This window comes from Gracilinanus agilis, chromosome 1, assembly GCF_016433145.1.
Source record: "Gracilinanus agilis isolate LMUSP501 chromosome 1, AgileGrace, whole genome shotgun sequence".
NCBI lineage: Eukaryota > Metazoa > Chordata > Mammalia > Didelphimorphia > Didelphidae > Gracilinanus > Gracilinanus agilis.
In genome coordinates this window covers 666,942,444-666,958,192 of record NC_058130.1, presented here as the reverse complement: position 1 = coordinate 666,958,192, position 15,749 = coordinate 666,942,444, and the positions used below count along the sequence as shown (strand labels likewise).

Here is a 15,749-nt window from a genome sequence, read left to right as displayed (position 1 = left end):
AAATGCCCATGGCCATAAGTAGTTTGAAAGTTTGAGTACTAGAGAAAACTTAGTCAAAAGATCCTTACATGCTTCAATCCTAGACTAATTTGGGCTTAAACACAGAAAATGAAAAGGTTTTTGGTTTGTACCAATTTGTATTACTCCTTCAATGTAGTTTCCTTCAAGAAATTTCCCCTTAATTTTCTCTCTTTGTTTCTGTCTCTGTTTCTCTGCCTCTGCCTTCTTGCTTCCTCTCTTCTTTCTTCTTCTTCTTCTTCTTCTTCTTCTTCTTTCTTCGTTCTTCTTCGTTCTTCTTCTTCTTCTTCTTCTTCTTCTTCTTCTTCTTCTTCTTCTTCTTCTTCTTCTTCTTCTTCTTCTTCTTCTTCTTCTTCTTCTTCTTCTTCTTCTTCTTCTTCTTCTTCTTCTTCTTCTTCTTCTTCTTCTTCTTCTTCTTCTTCTTCTTCTTCTTCTTCTTCTTCTTCTTCTTCTTCTTCTTCTTCTTCTTCTTCTTCTTCTTCTTCTTCTTCTCTCTCTCTCTGCCTCTGTCTGTATATTTAGCTTCTAATAAGGGGAGTTCTTTCCAGCTAATTATCAAACAAACCACCCATGCTGATGTACTTGAAATGAAGTCATTGCACAACTCATTATTTTATATCTCTCAAACTGAGAAATATTGCACCCTGGAACTTATCAAAACCAGCACCTGGAAGCTCTTAGCCTTAGCACCTGGACTACTGATCAGGGCATTTTCTGCCTCATTTAGCTGTCACTTGCAATGTATTGAGGGTGTCTTTGTTAGGTCTTAGAACTCCTGAATTACTTTACCTCAATCACATACCCAAGAGTAGCATTTAAATCTCCAGGTATGTCTCCTAAGTGTTTCTTCCTTAGTGTTTGTCTAGCTAGATTAGGCTATTGTTTCTGGACAGATTCCATAAGAGGATTTCCATTTTCAAATAGGATGCAAATCAAGCCCAAAGTATTACATGATATTTTCTGAAAATATTTTCCGATATTTTCAGAAAATGATATTTTCTGAGACTCCAGGATGAAGAAATTCTATCCCAAGTCAATGATTTCTAAATTTTCTAATTTTTAAAACCTTTTTATTGATTGGAACAGCTAGAACACTGGACTTGGAGTCAGGAAGATAAGTTCAAATCATGCCACAAACTAACTTAATAACTGTGGGTAAGTCACTTTATTGTGCCTCAGTTTCCTTATCTATAAAATAAGAGTTTTTGAGACCTCTTCCAGCTCTAAATTTATGATCCTATGAATTCTTCACCCAGGTCATCATTATGAATTTTGATATTCAAATTGTAGAGAAATTTGGAACTCATGGAACTTTCATTCTAAACAAATATAAGGTTACAATTCCCTGCCAACAGAAAAAAAAGCCTATGGGTGGCTCTCATCCAAATATCCAGAGTTGAGTTATGCAATGCTGTAAAAATAACTGACTCTGATCAAGACTGAACTAGTTGTTTCAACTCTCAGGCACCCTTGAATGCTAATAGCCACAAAGATGAAATCTGGCCCTTCATTATCTCTTTCCTTGGGTTCCAATGAGTTATTCTGTGGTCCTCCCCAACTGGAGACCAAGAAAACTTCTCTTTTGAGGGCTCCACTCAGAGCCTTACCAAGCCCTACCCATAAAGAGTACTTAATAATCTGTGTATGACTGCTTTTTTTTTGAGATCTCAAAGGATTTATATTAGAAACTTTTGGTAGTTGTCAGTAAGGTGTAGTGACATCCAAATATTTATGTATGTGCATTTCTAAGTAGTTCATATTTATAATTTCTCTCCTGGGTGGCATTGTGTAAATATAATTACCCTTCTTTTACATGTATCCGGGTGTACACTGTAAGAGACTAACTGCCATAGACAAGTCACTCCAAAATCTTGACATTCTAGTAATGTCAGTTTCTTATTTACATTTACAAACTTCTAGGAGAACTAGGACAAGAGTGGACTATGACTGGCGTGGACATGTTAGTGAATAGGATAGCATCTAGCACATTACCTCTGGCATCTTGTAGGAGCTTAATAAATGCTGGTTGATTGATTAATTGGTCATCAGAGATAGTGCCCACAATGACAAACTCAGAGATCTATATGGAACCTGGAGGTACATGGCTTGAGTTCCAAGCCCAAGTCTACTGCTTTAACAGTTAAATAACAGCTTTCTGCATAGAGCTAGATCTAAGATCCTGATTTTTGTTTTGCTAAGAGAAGACTGAAAGTCAAATTATCATCAAATTGCTATGAATTTTTCTTCTTTTGCGATATTGATAATGCTCTATCCTAAATAAAGGAGAAAAGGGAATAACCATTTATAGAAAGCCTACTACATGAATCACTGAGCTGAGTACTTTATATTTTATCCTCACAACAGACCTGGAAAGTAGGTGCTGTTTATTATCCCCATTTTACAGTTGAGGAAACTAAAATAAACAGAGGTTATATGAAGTGTGCAAAGCAACAAAGCTAGTAAATTTCTGAAGTCAAATTTGAACTCAAGTCTTTCCCAAATCCAGACCCAATCCTCAGTCCACTCCATTACCTACCTCCCTAAATGAGACCCCAATTCTATTCTTGCTATACCACTTTACAAGAGAATCTCTGTTTACTCTAAATGGCATTTAAATGCACTTCATAGTTATCACCTAAAGACTAACATGTATCCAACTTGGGTTTGTTGTTTTGTTTTTAGATTATATTCATAATATAATATATTACAATAATATATTATTCTATAGCATAATTATATAATTAATATAAAAGTAATTAATGAATTAATTATAATAAAATATGTTAATTGATAAAATCAACCAATACTAATATAAAATAATGATTATATATTATGTAATATATAATCATTATATTATATGATAGGTTATAATTTAAATATAAGCATGCTTCATCTCATTTCTGGAATTTTTATATTTATTCCAGGAAAGTGATATATAAAAATGTTAACAAATCATTCTCCCATTTGAAATCCACAAGAAAGCTTCTTTAAATCAAAGGAATCCAATATAAAGAAATCTTTTTTAAAACCAAGAACTTCTGCAAAGAAGCCAGCAATTACTTTTATTTGGCCAGGTGAGTAAATCTGGATTTCCTTGCAAAAGGGCTTGTTTGTTTGTTTAAAGTGCTACACATCCTTAGTAAATGGATCTTCCCCCTACATTGAAGGTATTTGGAAAATAAATGGCTGAATTTGCCTTTCCACTCTAAGGATATTTTCTCCAAACTTCAAGGGAGAATTGGTTGAAAACCTCATTAAAGAGTTCACAGAATGGGAAAGAAAAGTAGGGAAAGTTTCCAAAGTCTTCCTTTATAAATGTAAAATTAGAATACAGACTAATGATCAGAGAAATAAAATATCTACATCTGTCCTTTTATAATCATTCATTTTTCATTTCCTGTTATCAGTTATGAGTCATTGAATTTATAAACTTGTATTAACCAGCCAATTCCTTGTGCTTGAAGTTTCCATGGACTTTTCTTCCAAGGGCATCATGGAGAGAATTTAAGAAATCCTGAACTATCAGGAAGACAGGCCGACTTTACTAAACTCTTTTCTGCTAATCTCTACATTCTGTCAGGTTGACATTCTGAAGAATCTACTTGAATGAATGGGGTTCATTTTCTTATTATTTTGATGGTGGAATACCAAAAGCCATTTGCTACTCAAGCTTCTGAGGGAATGGAGAAGGAGGAGTGGCCAGTTGATAGGAAACAATCACATAATTCTTGATGGAAAAAATGTACTCTCTATGAATTTTTGTGTCAGAGGAAAAAGGAGAAAATGGAGAAGTTGTGGACTGGAAAGGCTAAAGGAAGAATATCCAAGTGCTATCATGAAAAAATGTCTTATCACAATAAAGGTTATATAAATGATTGGGAGTCCTGCTGAACTCCACTAAGTTTAAAGATATAAGAGTTGTTAAATGCTAAAAAAATTTTAATAGAAAATAAAATTAAAAAACAAGGAAAACTATGATCTTGTTTCTTAGCTTGGTCTTCCAATAAAAGGGAAATAAATTGACCTTATTTTTTAAAAACTCGGTATATTTTGGTCCAGACTGAGAGTCAGAATGATATAGTTGATCTGGCCTTGGTATTCTGCCTTTGGCATCAGTAAGATCTGGGCTCCAGGCCCACCTCCAACACTAGTTGTGTGGTCCTGAGCAAGTCACCTAACTACTCAGTGTTCCCGAGCTAAGATTAAATTGCAGACAAATGGCTAATCTGGAACAGTGAAGAAAATATCCCCACATCAATGAAACCAGAGGCTTTGGACCCCAAAGCTTTAATCTACAAACTACAAATTTATAAAACATTAGAGGAGGTTCACTGATACAATGAAATGACTATTTTACAATGGAGTCTCTTTTAAACCACTTCTCCTAAGGCATTAAAGTTTTTTGTTAAACGGAGGAACAAGAGTCAATTGCTCTCTAGGACTGAGGGTTGAAAATTAATTTGAAACAAAGACAATGGTTTAGAATTATAATAGATCCCATCAACCATTTATTTATGTCACTTACTATGTTCTAGTTTCTGTACTAGGCACTGAGAATGCAAGTATAAAGAATAAAATGTCAGAGAAAATATGAGAATAAAATGAAATTTTATGACTTCATTTCAAGACCACATCTATTGCATTCATCAAAGTGAATTTCTACACTTTCTACTTTTCTAAGAACTTTGGTAGAAGAGAAAAATAAGTAAGTTTTAAAATATAATTATCAGTATAGCCATTTGTTATACATTTACCCTTGTATTATTTTAGCATGCAAGCCATTATTAACTAAGCAAAATATGATGAAAACAGTCTTGGCACAAAGTTAGAAATAGGGGGAAACAAAATGATTACCACCATCAAGGAAGCTAGCAGTGAAGTTTTTTATTAACCAAGCTTATTAATCTCTAGGGATGAGTCTTCTTTGTTAGTTCTGGGTTAGTTAGAAAACTCTTCAGAGGTTCTAGTAAGCTTAAAATCATACAGACCGTTCCTATCACTTCTTCAGCATGGTCCCCTTTAGCAGTTAGGTAGGTCACCCTGAACTGCTCCACTCTGTTGTCTGAAATGTCCCATTTTACCCGAAGGCTAGAAGTAGATTCATCATCTACAACCAGGTTTCTGATTCCTGTTCGGAAAACTAGAACAGACACAATTGAGAGTTAAAGAACTCTTAATGAATGATATTTCCAAAGAGGTGCCCAGGCCTTAGAGGAAATGAATATAAGAAACCACACCTCTACCCCAGCAAACACAAAGGGACTATGTTCCTATATAATTGTCAAGTTTGGGGTTTGGGGGTAGCTAAGTGGTAAAATGGATTGACTGCCAGATCTGGAGTCAGGAAGTCTCATCTTCCTGAGTTCGAATTTGGTTTCTAATACTTACTACCTATGTGACCATGGGCAAGTCTCTTAACTGTGTTTGCCTCAGTTTCCTCATCTGTAAAATGAGCTGGAGAAGAAAATGGCAAACCACTCCAGTATCTTTGCCAAGAAAACCTCAAATGAGGTCATAAAGAATTGGACATGACTGAAACAACTGAACAAAGATCTTAATAATGGATTACCCTCTTGCCATCTCTCTCTGTTCCCCCATTGTGTTTCCTAGTATGTATATATTTCCCGATTCCTTCTAAAATTTTTCTTATTCTCTTTCTCTTTAAGTTACACTTGTCAAAGGAGGGTTCTGAATCCTCTGCCTCCATTTTTCATTGCTTATTCTCCTTACAATCTGGTTTTCATCACAAGGTCACCAACAATTTCCTTTTAGTCAGATCCTCAAAGTCTTAGACCTCATCTTTCCTGACTTTCCTCCAATGTGATACTGTTGTCCCTATGCTATTTCTTGACATTCTTTCTTGATGTGCTTTCCTCTCTCCATTTCCATGATACTGGGAAACTCTGTTTTTCTCCCTACTTAAGGGACTTCTTTTTTTGCCTCCTATGAGGGTCCTCTTCCAGCTTTCTTGCAGGGACCTGTCTCGTATTGCTTTTGTATTTTTTATAGTATCTAACATAGTGTTACCCATGTGGCAATTAGCAATTTTTCTCAAGGTTTTTGTAATTAGAAAATACCTTTCATTCACATAACACTTTTTATTTTGAAAGTGATTATTGTGACATATTTTATTTTCTCTATAAAATAGATTAGAGTGGTGGTGCAGTTGGTGAGAGCACAAGAGGAACTAATCAGGAAGAAGTAATTTCAAATCTAGCCTCAGACATCAGTTATATGACCCTTGGTAAGTCATTCAACATTTTGCCTCTGCTTCTTCATCTGCAAAATGGGAATGATAACAGTATCTTTCTCCCAGGGTTGTTATAGGGATCCAATAATTATAAAGCACTTAGCACAGTGCCTAGCACATAGTAAGTGCTCTACAAATGTTAGCTATTATTATTTTCATTTTACTGATGCGGAATCTGAGGCACATAAGGTTAAATGACTTGTCCAATATCATACAGCTAGTTGATGATTCAGATCTGGACTAAAACCCAAAATGGTTCTCTTTCTAACAGACTACAATATTCTGGCATTTAAATTTTTGTCATTGTTTTAGTTGTGTCTAATTCTTTGTCACCCCATTTGAGGTTTTCTTGGCTGGAGTGTTTTGCCATTTCCTTCTCCAATGACAGTATTTTCTGGCATCTAAATTAAAAACATGTCATCTTTTCCCAACCACCATTCAAAGAATATCCATATGATGAAAGGTCACAGAAAGAAAGAAGGCATCAGGAAGGAGAAAGCAAAGTCTCTTAGAGAATGATGCTCAACTAGGCATTTTATTGGAATATGGGAAAGAAATATCAAAGCTGGAGGAAAGTAGAATGGAACAGAAAAGAAACAAACAGGGTTAATGAGAGAGTCAAGAGATTGCTTTTGAGATGTAAATGGGAAACAATCTACTTTTCCTCTTAAAAGAAGGCATGAATTATGACACAAATTTTAAACAAATTCTTGGGGTAGGGGCAAGGCAATATTTATTTATCCTTACCTGTAGTTACTGGGCCAGTAGGAGACACAGTAGTGACAGGAGGTACTATTGAAGGACCTTCAACTAAAAACAGAAATCACTCATTAAAATTTCTCCAAATGGAAAGAAAGCCATGGTTCTGAAATGGTATTAACCCACCCACAGATGATTATGTCAAAATACTCTATCTCCTCTAGTGGCTTCCTAATGCCTCTAAGATGAATATTAAATTCTCTCTCTCTGGCATGTAAAACCCTTTACATTGTGCCTCCTTCCTATCATTTTACTTATCTCCAAGTTTACTCATTGTTCTTCACACATATTATTCCATGTTTCATCTCTATGCCTTTGTTCTAACTGTGCCCCCTGCCTGCCATGCTCTCTTTCCTCTCTTCTGCCTCTTGGATTCCCTGGCTTCCTTCAGGATTCAACTCAAACAGCCACTTTCTTAGAGAGTCCTTTCCTGTCTCTGCCCTCTCCATACATATCTTATCATCATCATCTTCTTCTTCTTCATGGATGTGATATATTGATTTATTGGAGAAATATATGCACCATCAAAATAACAGGACGGTAGCCTCATTGTCCCACAATTTGCCACAATTACCATAAATTAATGCCTTTTCTTCTAAATTTACCTTGTATAGTATCTACTTTGTACGTATCTTGTATATATCTGTGAACACATTGTCTCCTTCATTAGAATATAACCTTCTTTATGAAAAGGTAGTTTTTAGACAAAGAAATCAGTCATCCAATGCTTTGTTTGTATGAGTGTGACCTTACAACAATGACCAATATGAAAGTGTATTTTGCATGATAATACATATATGCCCAAACGTATTTTGAAAATTATCATTACATGTAATTGGGAAAATAAAATATCTTTGAATTAAAAAAGAAACCAAAGTTATCTATAATTGTTTGAAAAAAGCTTTAATATTAGAAAACACATCCAGTATACTCCTTTATGGAGATAGGAAGTTTATAGATACTATACATTGCACATATTTTTGTGCTTATACAATGTAATGATTAGTTATGTTGATTTTTTCTTTTCTCAAAAATATTCCTCATATTATGAGATGGCTCTCTAGGAGAAAGAGGGGAAGGGATAATTAGAATAATTGTTGATATAAAAAAATCAATACTCATACAAAACTTTTTAAAAACAAAACATGATTTAAATCACTTTTGATTAAGAAATATTCATTAAAACAACTTTGAGGTACTGCCTCATGCCAATCAGATTGGCTAATATGACAGAAAAGGAAAATGACAAATGTTGGAGGGATATGGAAAGACTGGGATCCTAATGCATTATTGGTAGAGTTGTAAATTGATTGTACCACTCCAGGGGAGAGTAATTTGGAGCTATGCCCAATGGGCTTTAAACTATGCATACCCTTTGACACAGCAATACCACTACTAGGTCTATATCCTGAAGAGATCAGTTCTTTTGTTGTAGCAAAGAATTACAAACTAGGGGAACATCTATCAATTGGGAAATGGCTGAGATGGATGTTGTGATATATGACTATAATGGAATACTACTGTGCTAAAACAAATGATGAACAGGATAATTTCAGAAAACTCTGAAAAGATTTACATGAACTGATGCAAAGTGAAGAGTATGGAACCAGAACATTGTGCACAATGTTCACAAACAACAATACTGTATAATGGACAACTGTGAATGACTTAGAGGAGGAGCCGGCAACCTTTTTGGCTGTGAGAGCCATAAACACCACATTTTTAAAAATGTAATTTCATGAGAGCCGTACAGTGCTCACAGTGCGCACTCCTGTAACAGCGCCTGAAAAAAAATTATGGCTCCTGCAGAAAGAGCCATATCTGGCCCTCAAAAGAGCCAGATATGGCTCGATAGCCATACGTTGCCAACCCCTGACTTAGAGTCTTAGCAATTTAGTGATGCAATACAATTCCAAAGAACTCCAGCTGAAAGATGTTATCCATCATCAGAAGAAGAATTGGTGGAGTCTGAATGCAGACTGAAACATTCTATATTTTACTTTCTTCTATTTTTGTTTGAGTTTTCTTCCACAAAATGACTAATGAGGAAAAATGTTTTACATGATTGTACATGTAAAATCTATAACATTATTTACCATCTCAGGGAGGTGAAGAAGAGATTTTGGAACTTAAAATTTTTAAAAAGTATATTAAAAATTGTTTTTATCTATAATTGGGAAAATTATTTACAAATTTTAAAAAGAATATAAGCTCCTTGAAGGCAGGGACTATTTCACTTTTGTATTTGTACCCCTAATGCTAAGAAGAATATTTAGAACTTGAAAAGCAAATAGTAAATGCTTGTGAATTGATTTATAAGGCTTTCTCTGAAAGGGGCAGAGGAGTTTTCAGTAAGGCTTACTGGGGTGGTAGATCTCAAGCTGGAATCTTTGGGCAGGGTTAAGAGGGTGTAGTTTAGTCCTGGAGGAGGTTCAACCAGGAAAAGAAAGGCTAAGCATCCCTGGTGCAAGGGCCCTTATTTTTGACAGGCACTAATCACACTCTTATCTGAACCATCTGGACAGATCTTTAGCCTCAACTGAATATGCTGGGCACAGTGTGATGCAGAGAGCAGATCCTGGCTTCCCAAAGTCCATCTCAGTTCCTTTCTGAATCCAGACATCCCACAGGCCCTAGACACCTCCCCCACTTCTTGATGTCTCCTCAAAAGTCCTTTTCTCTATACTTTTGAAGGGTAGTATCACCTTCAGGGACTCCTATGCTCCTGTCCTGGGGAGCCAGACTTGGTCTTATATTGACTTAGATTTGTTTTAAGGTAGGTAGTAACTGAATGGCAGGAGAGTATATGGATTGTGCCCTTCCAGAATGGACTTTGAGCTGTTTGGAGGGGTCCAGGAGTAGGGGAGACTTAGCTCTTCAGAAAAGCTAAGCATCTCTGGTGCCAGGAGTCTTGGATTAACAGGTACCAATTACATTCCAGCCTGAACTACCTGGACAGCTCTTTAGCTCAGATAAGTAGGCTAGATGTTCTGCAAGGCAGAGGGTAGGCACAGCTCCTGATGTCTGCCTCAGCCTCAGCACACCAGCATGGCACCACCACCTGAACTGCTTCAAGAGCACAAACACACTACATACACACACACACACACACACACACACACACACAGATGTCCCAGGCACCACTTCAGGGTCCTTGATGTTTCCTTGAAAGCCCCTTTCTGAGGGTTAACATGGTACTCGGGGCCATGCTTTCAGAGAAAGCCTTAACCTATATTCCTATCCTGAGAAGCTTTGACTTTACAGAAGCCACAGACCCAGGTGTGTTTAAAGGCAGGTAGTAACTGAGGGGCAGTGTTGTATACAGGGGTCGTATTCTCCAAGAAAGGACATCTGGGGCCATTTGATCCAATCTATACCTTTATAGGGCAGCTAGGTGGTATAGTGGATAGAGTGTCAGGCCTGGAATCAGAAAGACCTAAGTTTAAATCTGGCCTCAGACACTTACTAGCTACATCACCTTGGGCAAGTCTCTTAACCCGATTTGCCTTGCTTTTCTCATCTATAAAATGAACTAGAGAAGGAAATGGCAAACCATTCCAGTATCTTTGCCAAAAAAAAAAACCCAAATGGAGTCACAAAGGGTCAGACATGACTAAAACAACTGAATGAGAGCCCAGTAGTAGAGTAGCCATATGGCAGGCACTCTATAAATAGTAATTGAATGAATGAATAAATAAAAGAGTGAGGGAAACAATTTATGCAATAACCACAACATCCAAAAGAATAACATCTTTGAAAGACTTAAGAACTCTGCAATTGAATGACCAACCACCTATTTCTGAGGACTTGGGAACAACAAGCCATGCTATCCATCTTTTGACCCAAAGATGGCAGCCTCAAGGTTTAGAGGCAATTGAAGTAGTCTGGTGTAAAAGAAAAAAACACTAGAATGGGAGTCAAGAATTCAGGTTCTAATTATAGCTCCATCATTGACTGTCACTGATGTATAAATCACTTCAATAAGATACACCTGTCAATCTGACCAGATAGGGCTAGATCAGTGATGGTGAACCTTTTAGAGACTGAGTACCCAAACTGCAACCTTCATGCCACACATGAGCCCCCCTCTCCTTACCCCAGACAGGGGAAAGAGGAGTGCTCCTATTGGGCTGATGGACAGAGGGGCAGGTCATGTGAGAAATGTCCTCAGGTATAGGTGGAAAGGGGAAAGGGAGTAGCCCCCTCTGGCATGCTCCAGCACACGTGCCATAAGTTTGCCAACATGGGGCTAGTTGTACTCTAGAGAATCTGTACTAGATTGACAAAATGATCTAGAATCATAGAATCTGAGTGCAGGAAGGGACGTCATTGATTATCTAGTCAAACTCATGCACTAAAGGAATCCCAGTTAAAACATATCCACGGAGTAGATGTTTTGTCTTTGCCAAAAACCACTCCCTTTTGATTTCTTTCCCCTGAACTCTCTCACACACTGCTTGTTTCTTGTCTGTCTTCTCCCTTACTCTCCTCTGATGGCTAGTTCTTACATGCTGTTACCTATCAGGTAAAGCATTCCCCTCTAAGTTGTCTAGATATATGACAGAAAAGGTGTTTCTTTCATAACTAAGAGTTTGTTCCTTGAAGGAAAGCTAGAGGGGATTTTTTAGGGGAGGAGGAAAGAGGAACATTTTTAATTTCCCCTTTTTTAATAATAAAAAAGATCCCTTTGAAACCCTCTTAAAAAGTTCTATTGTATTAAAAACAGAACTCCTTTTCATGGGAAGGGAAATTTTGGTTGGTTGGAGTGGACGAGGGTGGGGAAGAACAGTAAATTCGATATGCTACTGTCATGCTAGAGGATATATAGGCTTATGGAATTAATTCATTTTTATTTAAAAAATTTTTTTTCCAAATTGGCAGGAAAATATTTGAAATTTCTTTTATTCAAGAAAATATATTCTAATAGACTTATTGTCCTTCTGTAAGTTGGATAGCTACAGAGGTCTTGATGCAATAGGTTCTCTAACTAGGTACCTGGATGAATCTATGAACACACACTGATACAATATTTCTAATCTTCCATGTATGCCAAAGAGGCTTAGTTTGGGTGGGGTCTCTCTTTTTCCCAGATGTGCAATTCTGTTGCCAGCTCCACAGAAGAGTAAAATACACCAGAGAAGGATAGCTTATTCATACAGAGAGCCTGGTGATCCAATCACATAAACCCTTATCCTCTTCCTCCCTCCAAATCAGGGGAGTTGCCATGGTCAATACTAAGAGCCAAGCTCTTCACTAGTTTTATCTGACTTAGATGAAGCAATTAATCAATCAGCAAGCATTTGTTCATCATCTACATGTGCCAGGCTCTGACCTAGACATTGGGGATACAAACACAAAAAATGAAAACATTCCACTTACAAAAAGCTTATATTCTAAAAAGAAAAATGACTATCTAGAAATATATCCAGCATAAATATTAAGCAAATAAATACAAATATGAACAAAGAAGTTAAATAAAAGGTAATTTAGGAAGGAAAGCACTAGGTTTGTTTCTATATGTGTGTGCATGTGTCATTTTGTTTATTTATTTATTTATTTAGAATTGTCTCCTTCTCTCTCTTTCCTCCCCCTCTCCTGGAGCCAGCAAGCAATTCAATCTGGGTTAACCATGTATTATCATGCGAAACATTTTTCCATATTATTCATTTTTGAAAGTGAATAATCTTATAAAACCAAAACCCTAAAACAAATACCCAAATAAACAAGTGATAAATCATATGCTGCCACTTGCATTCTTATTCCAACAGTTCTTTCTCCAGAGGTAGATAGCATTCTTTTTCTTAAGTCCCTCAGAATTGTTCTGGATCATTATATTGCTGTTAGCAGCAAACATTAGATTGTTCCCATGGGTCATTTTCAAAGGAAGAAATCCATGTTATCAATTTATTGTTATTTTTGTTCTTCAATTGTCTCCCACTCTTCATGACCCCATTTAGGGTTTTCTTAGCAAAAATACTAAAGCAGTTTGCCATTTCCTTGTTGAGCTCATTTTACAGGTGAGAAAACTGAGGCAAATAGGGTTAAGTGACTTGTTCAGGATCACAGAGCCAGTGTCTAAGGCCAGATTCGAACTCAGGAAGATGAGTCTTCTTGACTCCAGATCCAGTGCTCTATCTCCTGTGCTACCTCACTACCCATATAAATATTAGATATTTATTTTTGTTATTGTTCTGGCATAATCTTATCCCATCTGGAATGGGATATGAGGAATCTTCTCTATAGAGGACAAAATTTCTTGTAGGGTGTTTTAATAATTTAATCCAAAACTTGACCCACAATTGGGTCTTCAGAGTCCTAATGTCAGCTTCTGAGGGAAAGGCAGAGAGTTGCTTTGGACTTGGGTACTTATCACGTACAGCATAATATGGAGCAGGATTGATGCTATTGTCTGTTATCTTGAAGATTTTATAATCCCAACTGCCTTGTGAAAAGGACTGTTGAAAATATGTGTTTGACTGCTCAAAGTTAGAGATCTCTTTCTGCATCCAGGGCCCTCCCAGAGTGTGGACAGACTCATCAGATGCTTGTGTTTTGTGAGTGGAAAGGCCCATAGAATGACAGGACTTAGAGATGGAGGGGAGGGAGCATAGAAATCATCTAGCTGAAAAATTCATAAAATATTACAGCTGGAACGGATTATCTTGTCAGAGTATCATAAATTTAGAGTTGGAAGAGACCTTAGAAGTCATTTGGTCCAACTCCTTCCTTTAAAAAAATGAAGAAATGGAGGTCCAAAGGGGTTGCCTTGTTCAAAGCCAAACAGGCAATAAGTAGAAGAGATGAAGTTGGAACCCATGTCTTCTGATTCCAAAATCCAGGGCTCTTTCAACTACACCATCCATGTGCATAGTCTCAACCCAAGCACCATACTCATAGTTTCATGGAGTTTAAGAACTCCATGAGGTCTGGAGAACCATTTGGTTGAATCCTGAACTATACCGTTCACATTCAGCTATCATTGTCAGCATTTCCCTATTTGCACAAGAGCCTTTTTAGTGGCACAGTGGATAAAGCATAGCACCTAAAGTCAGGAAGACCTGAGTTCAAATCCAGCCTCAGATACTTACTAGCTATGTGGTCCATGGCAAGCCACTTAATTCTGTTTGCCTGAGTTTCATCATCTGTAAAATGAGCTGGAAAGGGAAATGGCAAACCACCCCAGTACTGTTGCCAAGAAAACCTCAAATGGGGTCATGACTGCACAACAACCTTTGTGAGTAGGAACTTTTTCATTCTAGTCTTTTGTATCCCTAGCACCTAGCACAGTGTCTGGCACTTAGTAGGTGCTGTTTAATAGATGCCTATTGGTTGATTGATTGCTATCTCCAGTTACTCCAATCCTTCCTATTGTCTCAGGCCATTATCTGTACTCTTTCTTATCTCATTTTTGGCACAGTAGATAGAGTACTTAGCCTGGAACAAAAAAGAACTGAGTTCAAATCCAGTCCCAGACACTGTCTAGCTGTATAACCCTGAGCAAATGACAGTCTCCATCTGCCTTGATTTCCTCCACTGTAAAATGAGAATAATAATAGCACTTATTTCACACGGTTGTTGTGAGGATCACATGAAATATTTGTAAAGTGCTTAGTCCAGTGTTTAGGACATAGTAAGCACTTAATAAATGTTTATTCCATTCTCTTTCCTTCTTCCCTTCAAAATTTTCACTTGATAATAAACAAGTTTAACTTTATACTGTCCCCAATCCTTGAGTTCTTTGTCCTTTTGTCTTATATCCTCTCATCCCTACTAATCCTAATCTAGAATCATGCCTACTTTCTCCATTCTAATCCAAGGTTATGTGAGTTGCTCTCTGTAACTTTCCCTGTCCTATTTTCTTCCTCAGGCTACCTGTATCCCTCCACCACACATCCCCTTCCCCACACCATCTGCCTCTGTATGTGCCACCCCCTTTACCACCTGCCTCTGTACTTTCTGGGCCTGTTTGCCCTTATGCCCTCTATTCCTTATTAAAGTATGACTTGAAGCCTTGTTTCCTGCTACTTTTGCAGTGTTTCCTGGTATCTAAAGAACCAAGTGTGTCTGTCCTATTTCATAATTTTATAAATTAATTAACAATTACTTATAAACTTACTATATTGACTAGAAGGAAGGTGGGGAGTGGTCAGGGGGAACTAGAACAAGATACAATTTTAATACATCTTAACTAGCTATATAATCCTACCATTTGATTGTTAATGGGTTAGAATTAAAGACAGGGAAGGTGACAGTTAATTTATATGGGGTATCTGTAAAGGCCCCCTATTCTTTCTGGTAAACACACTAGCAGGGGATCACTGAGCAGACTTTTATCTGATATCTAGGGCCTGAAGGTAAAAATGGTTACAGTACAGGGAAATTGCAATGAAAGGCGCTAAGTCTCATGTCGGGGGCTCTAGAGGAAAAAGAAAACCCAAGTTTGTTGGATGAAGGAAGGCAAGTCTAGAATTGTACAAATTGCAACAAAACAGTTTTGGCTAGCAGCATTCTAGCTTGTATCATGACTTACGTGTAGTTCCAAGAACGCTCAACACTTCTGTCTCACTTTCATCACTGAGTACTGCCAACAGAGAAACTTCATACTCTGTGCCAGGTTGCAGTCCTTCAATAACATATGTGTCTTGATCTTCATTTAAGACAACCTGAAATATATTTGGGCAGCTGTCACAAAATGATGGAGGAGGAGGAAGTAAAAAGGAAG

The 15,749-nt window shown here is 37.1% G+C and overlaps 1 protein-coding gene across 1 annotated transcript in view; it reads right to left on the bottom strand.

Annotated features, from left to right (window-relative positions):
• The window catches only part of COL14A1 (collagen type XIV alpha 1 chain), a 274,304-nt gene that overhangs the window by 140,427 nt on the left and 118,128 nt on the right, over positions 1–15,749 (bottom strand). Inside the window, exons 18-20 of the mRNA XM_044684203.1 lie at positions 15,558–15,690; positions 7,016–7,078; positions 5,007–5,158 (exon numbers count right to left, since the gene is read on the bottom strand). Of these exons, the coding sequence (XP_044540138.1) occupies positions 5,007–5,158; positions 7,016–7,078; positions 15,558–15,690 (348 nt within the window). The remainder of the gene's footprint in view (positions 1–5,006; positions 5,159–7,015; positions 7,079–15,557; positions 15,691–15,749) is intronic.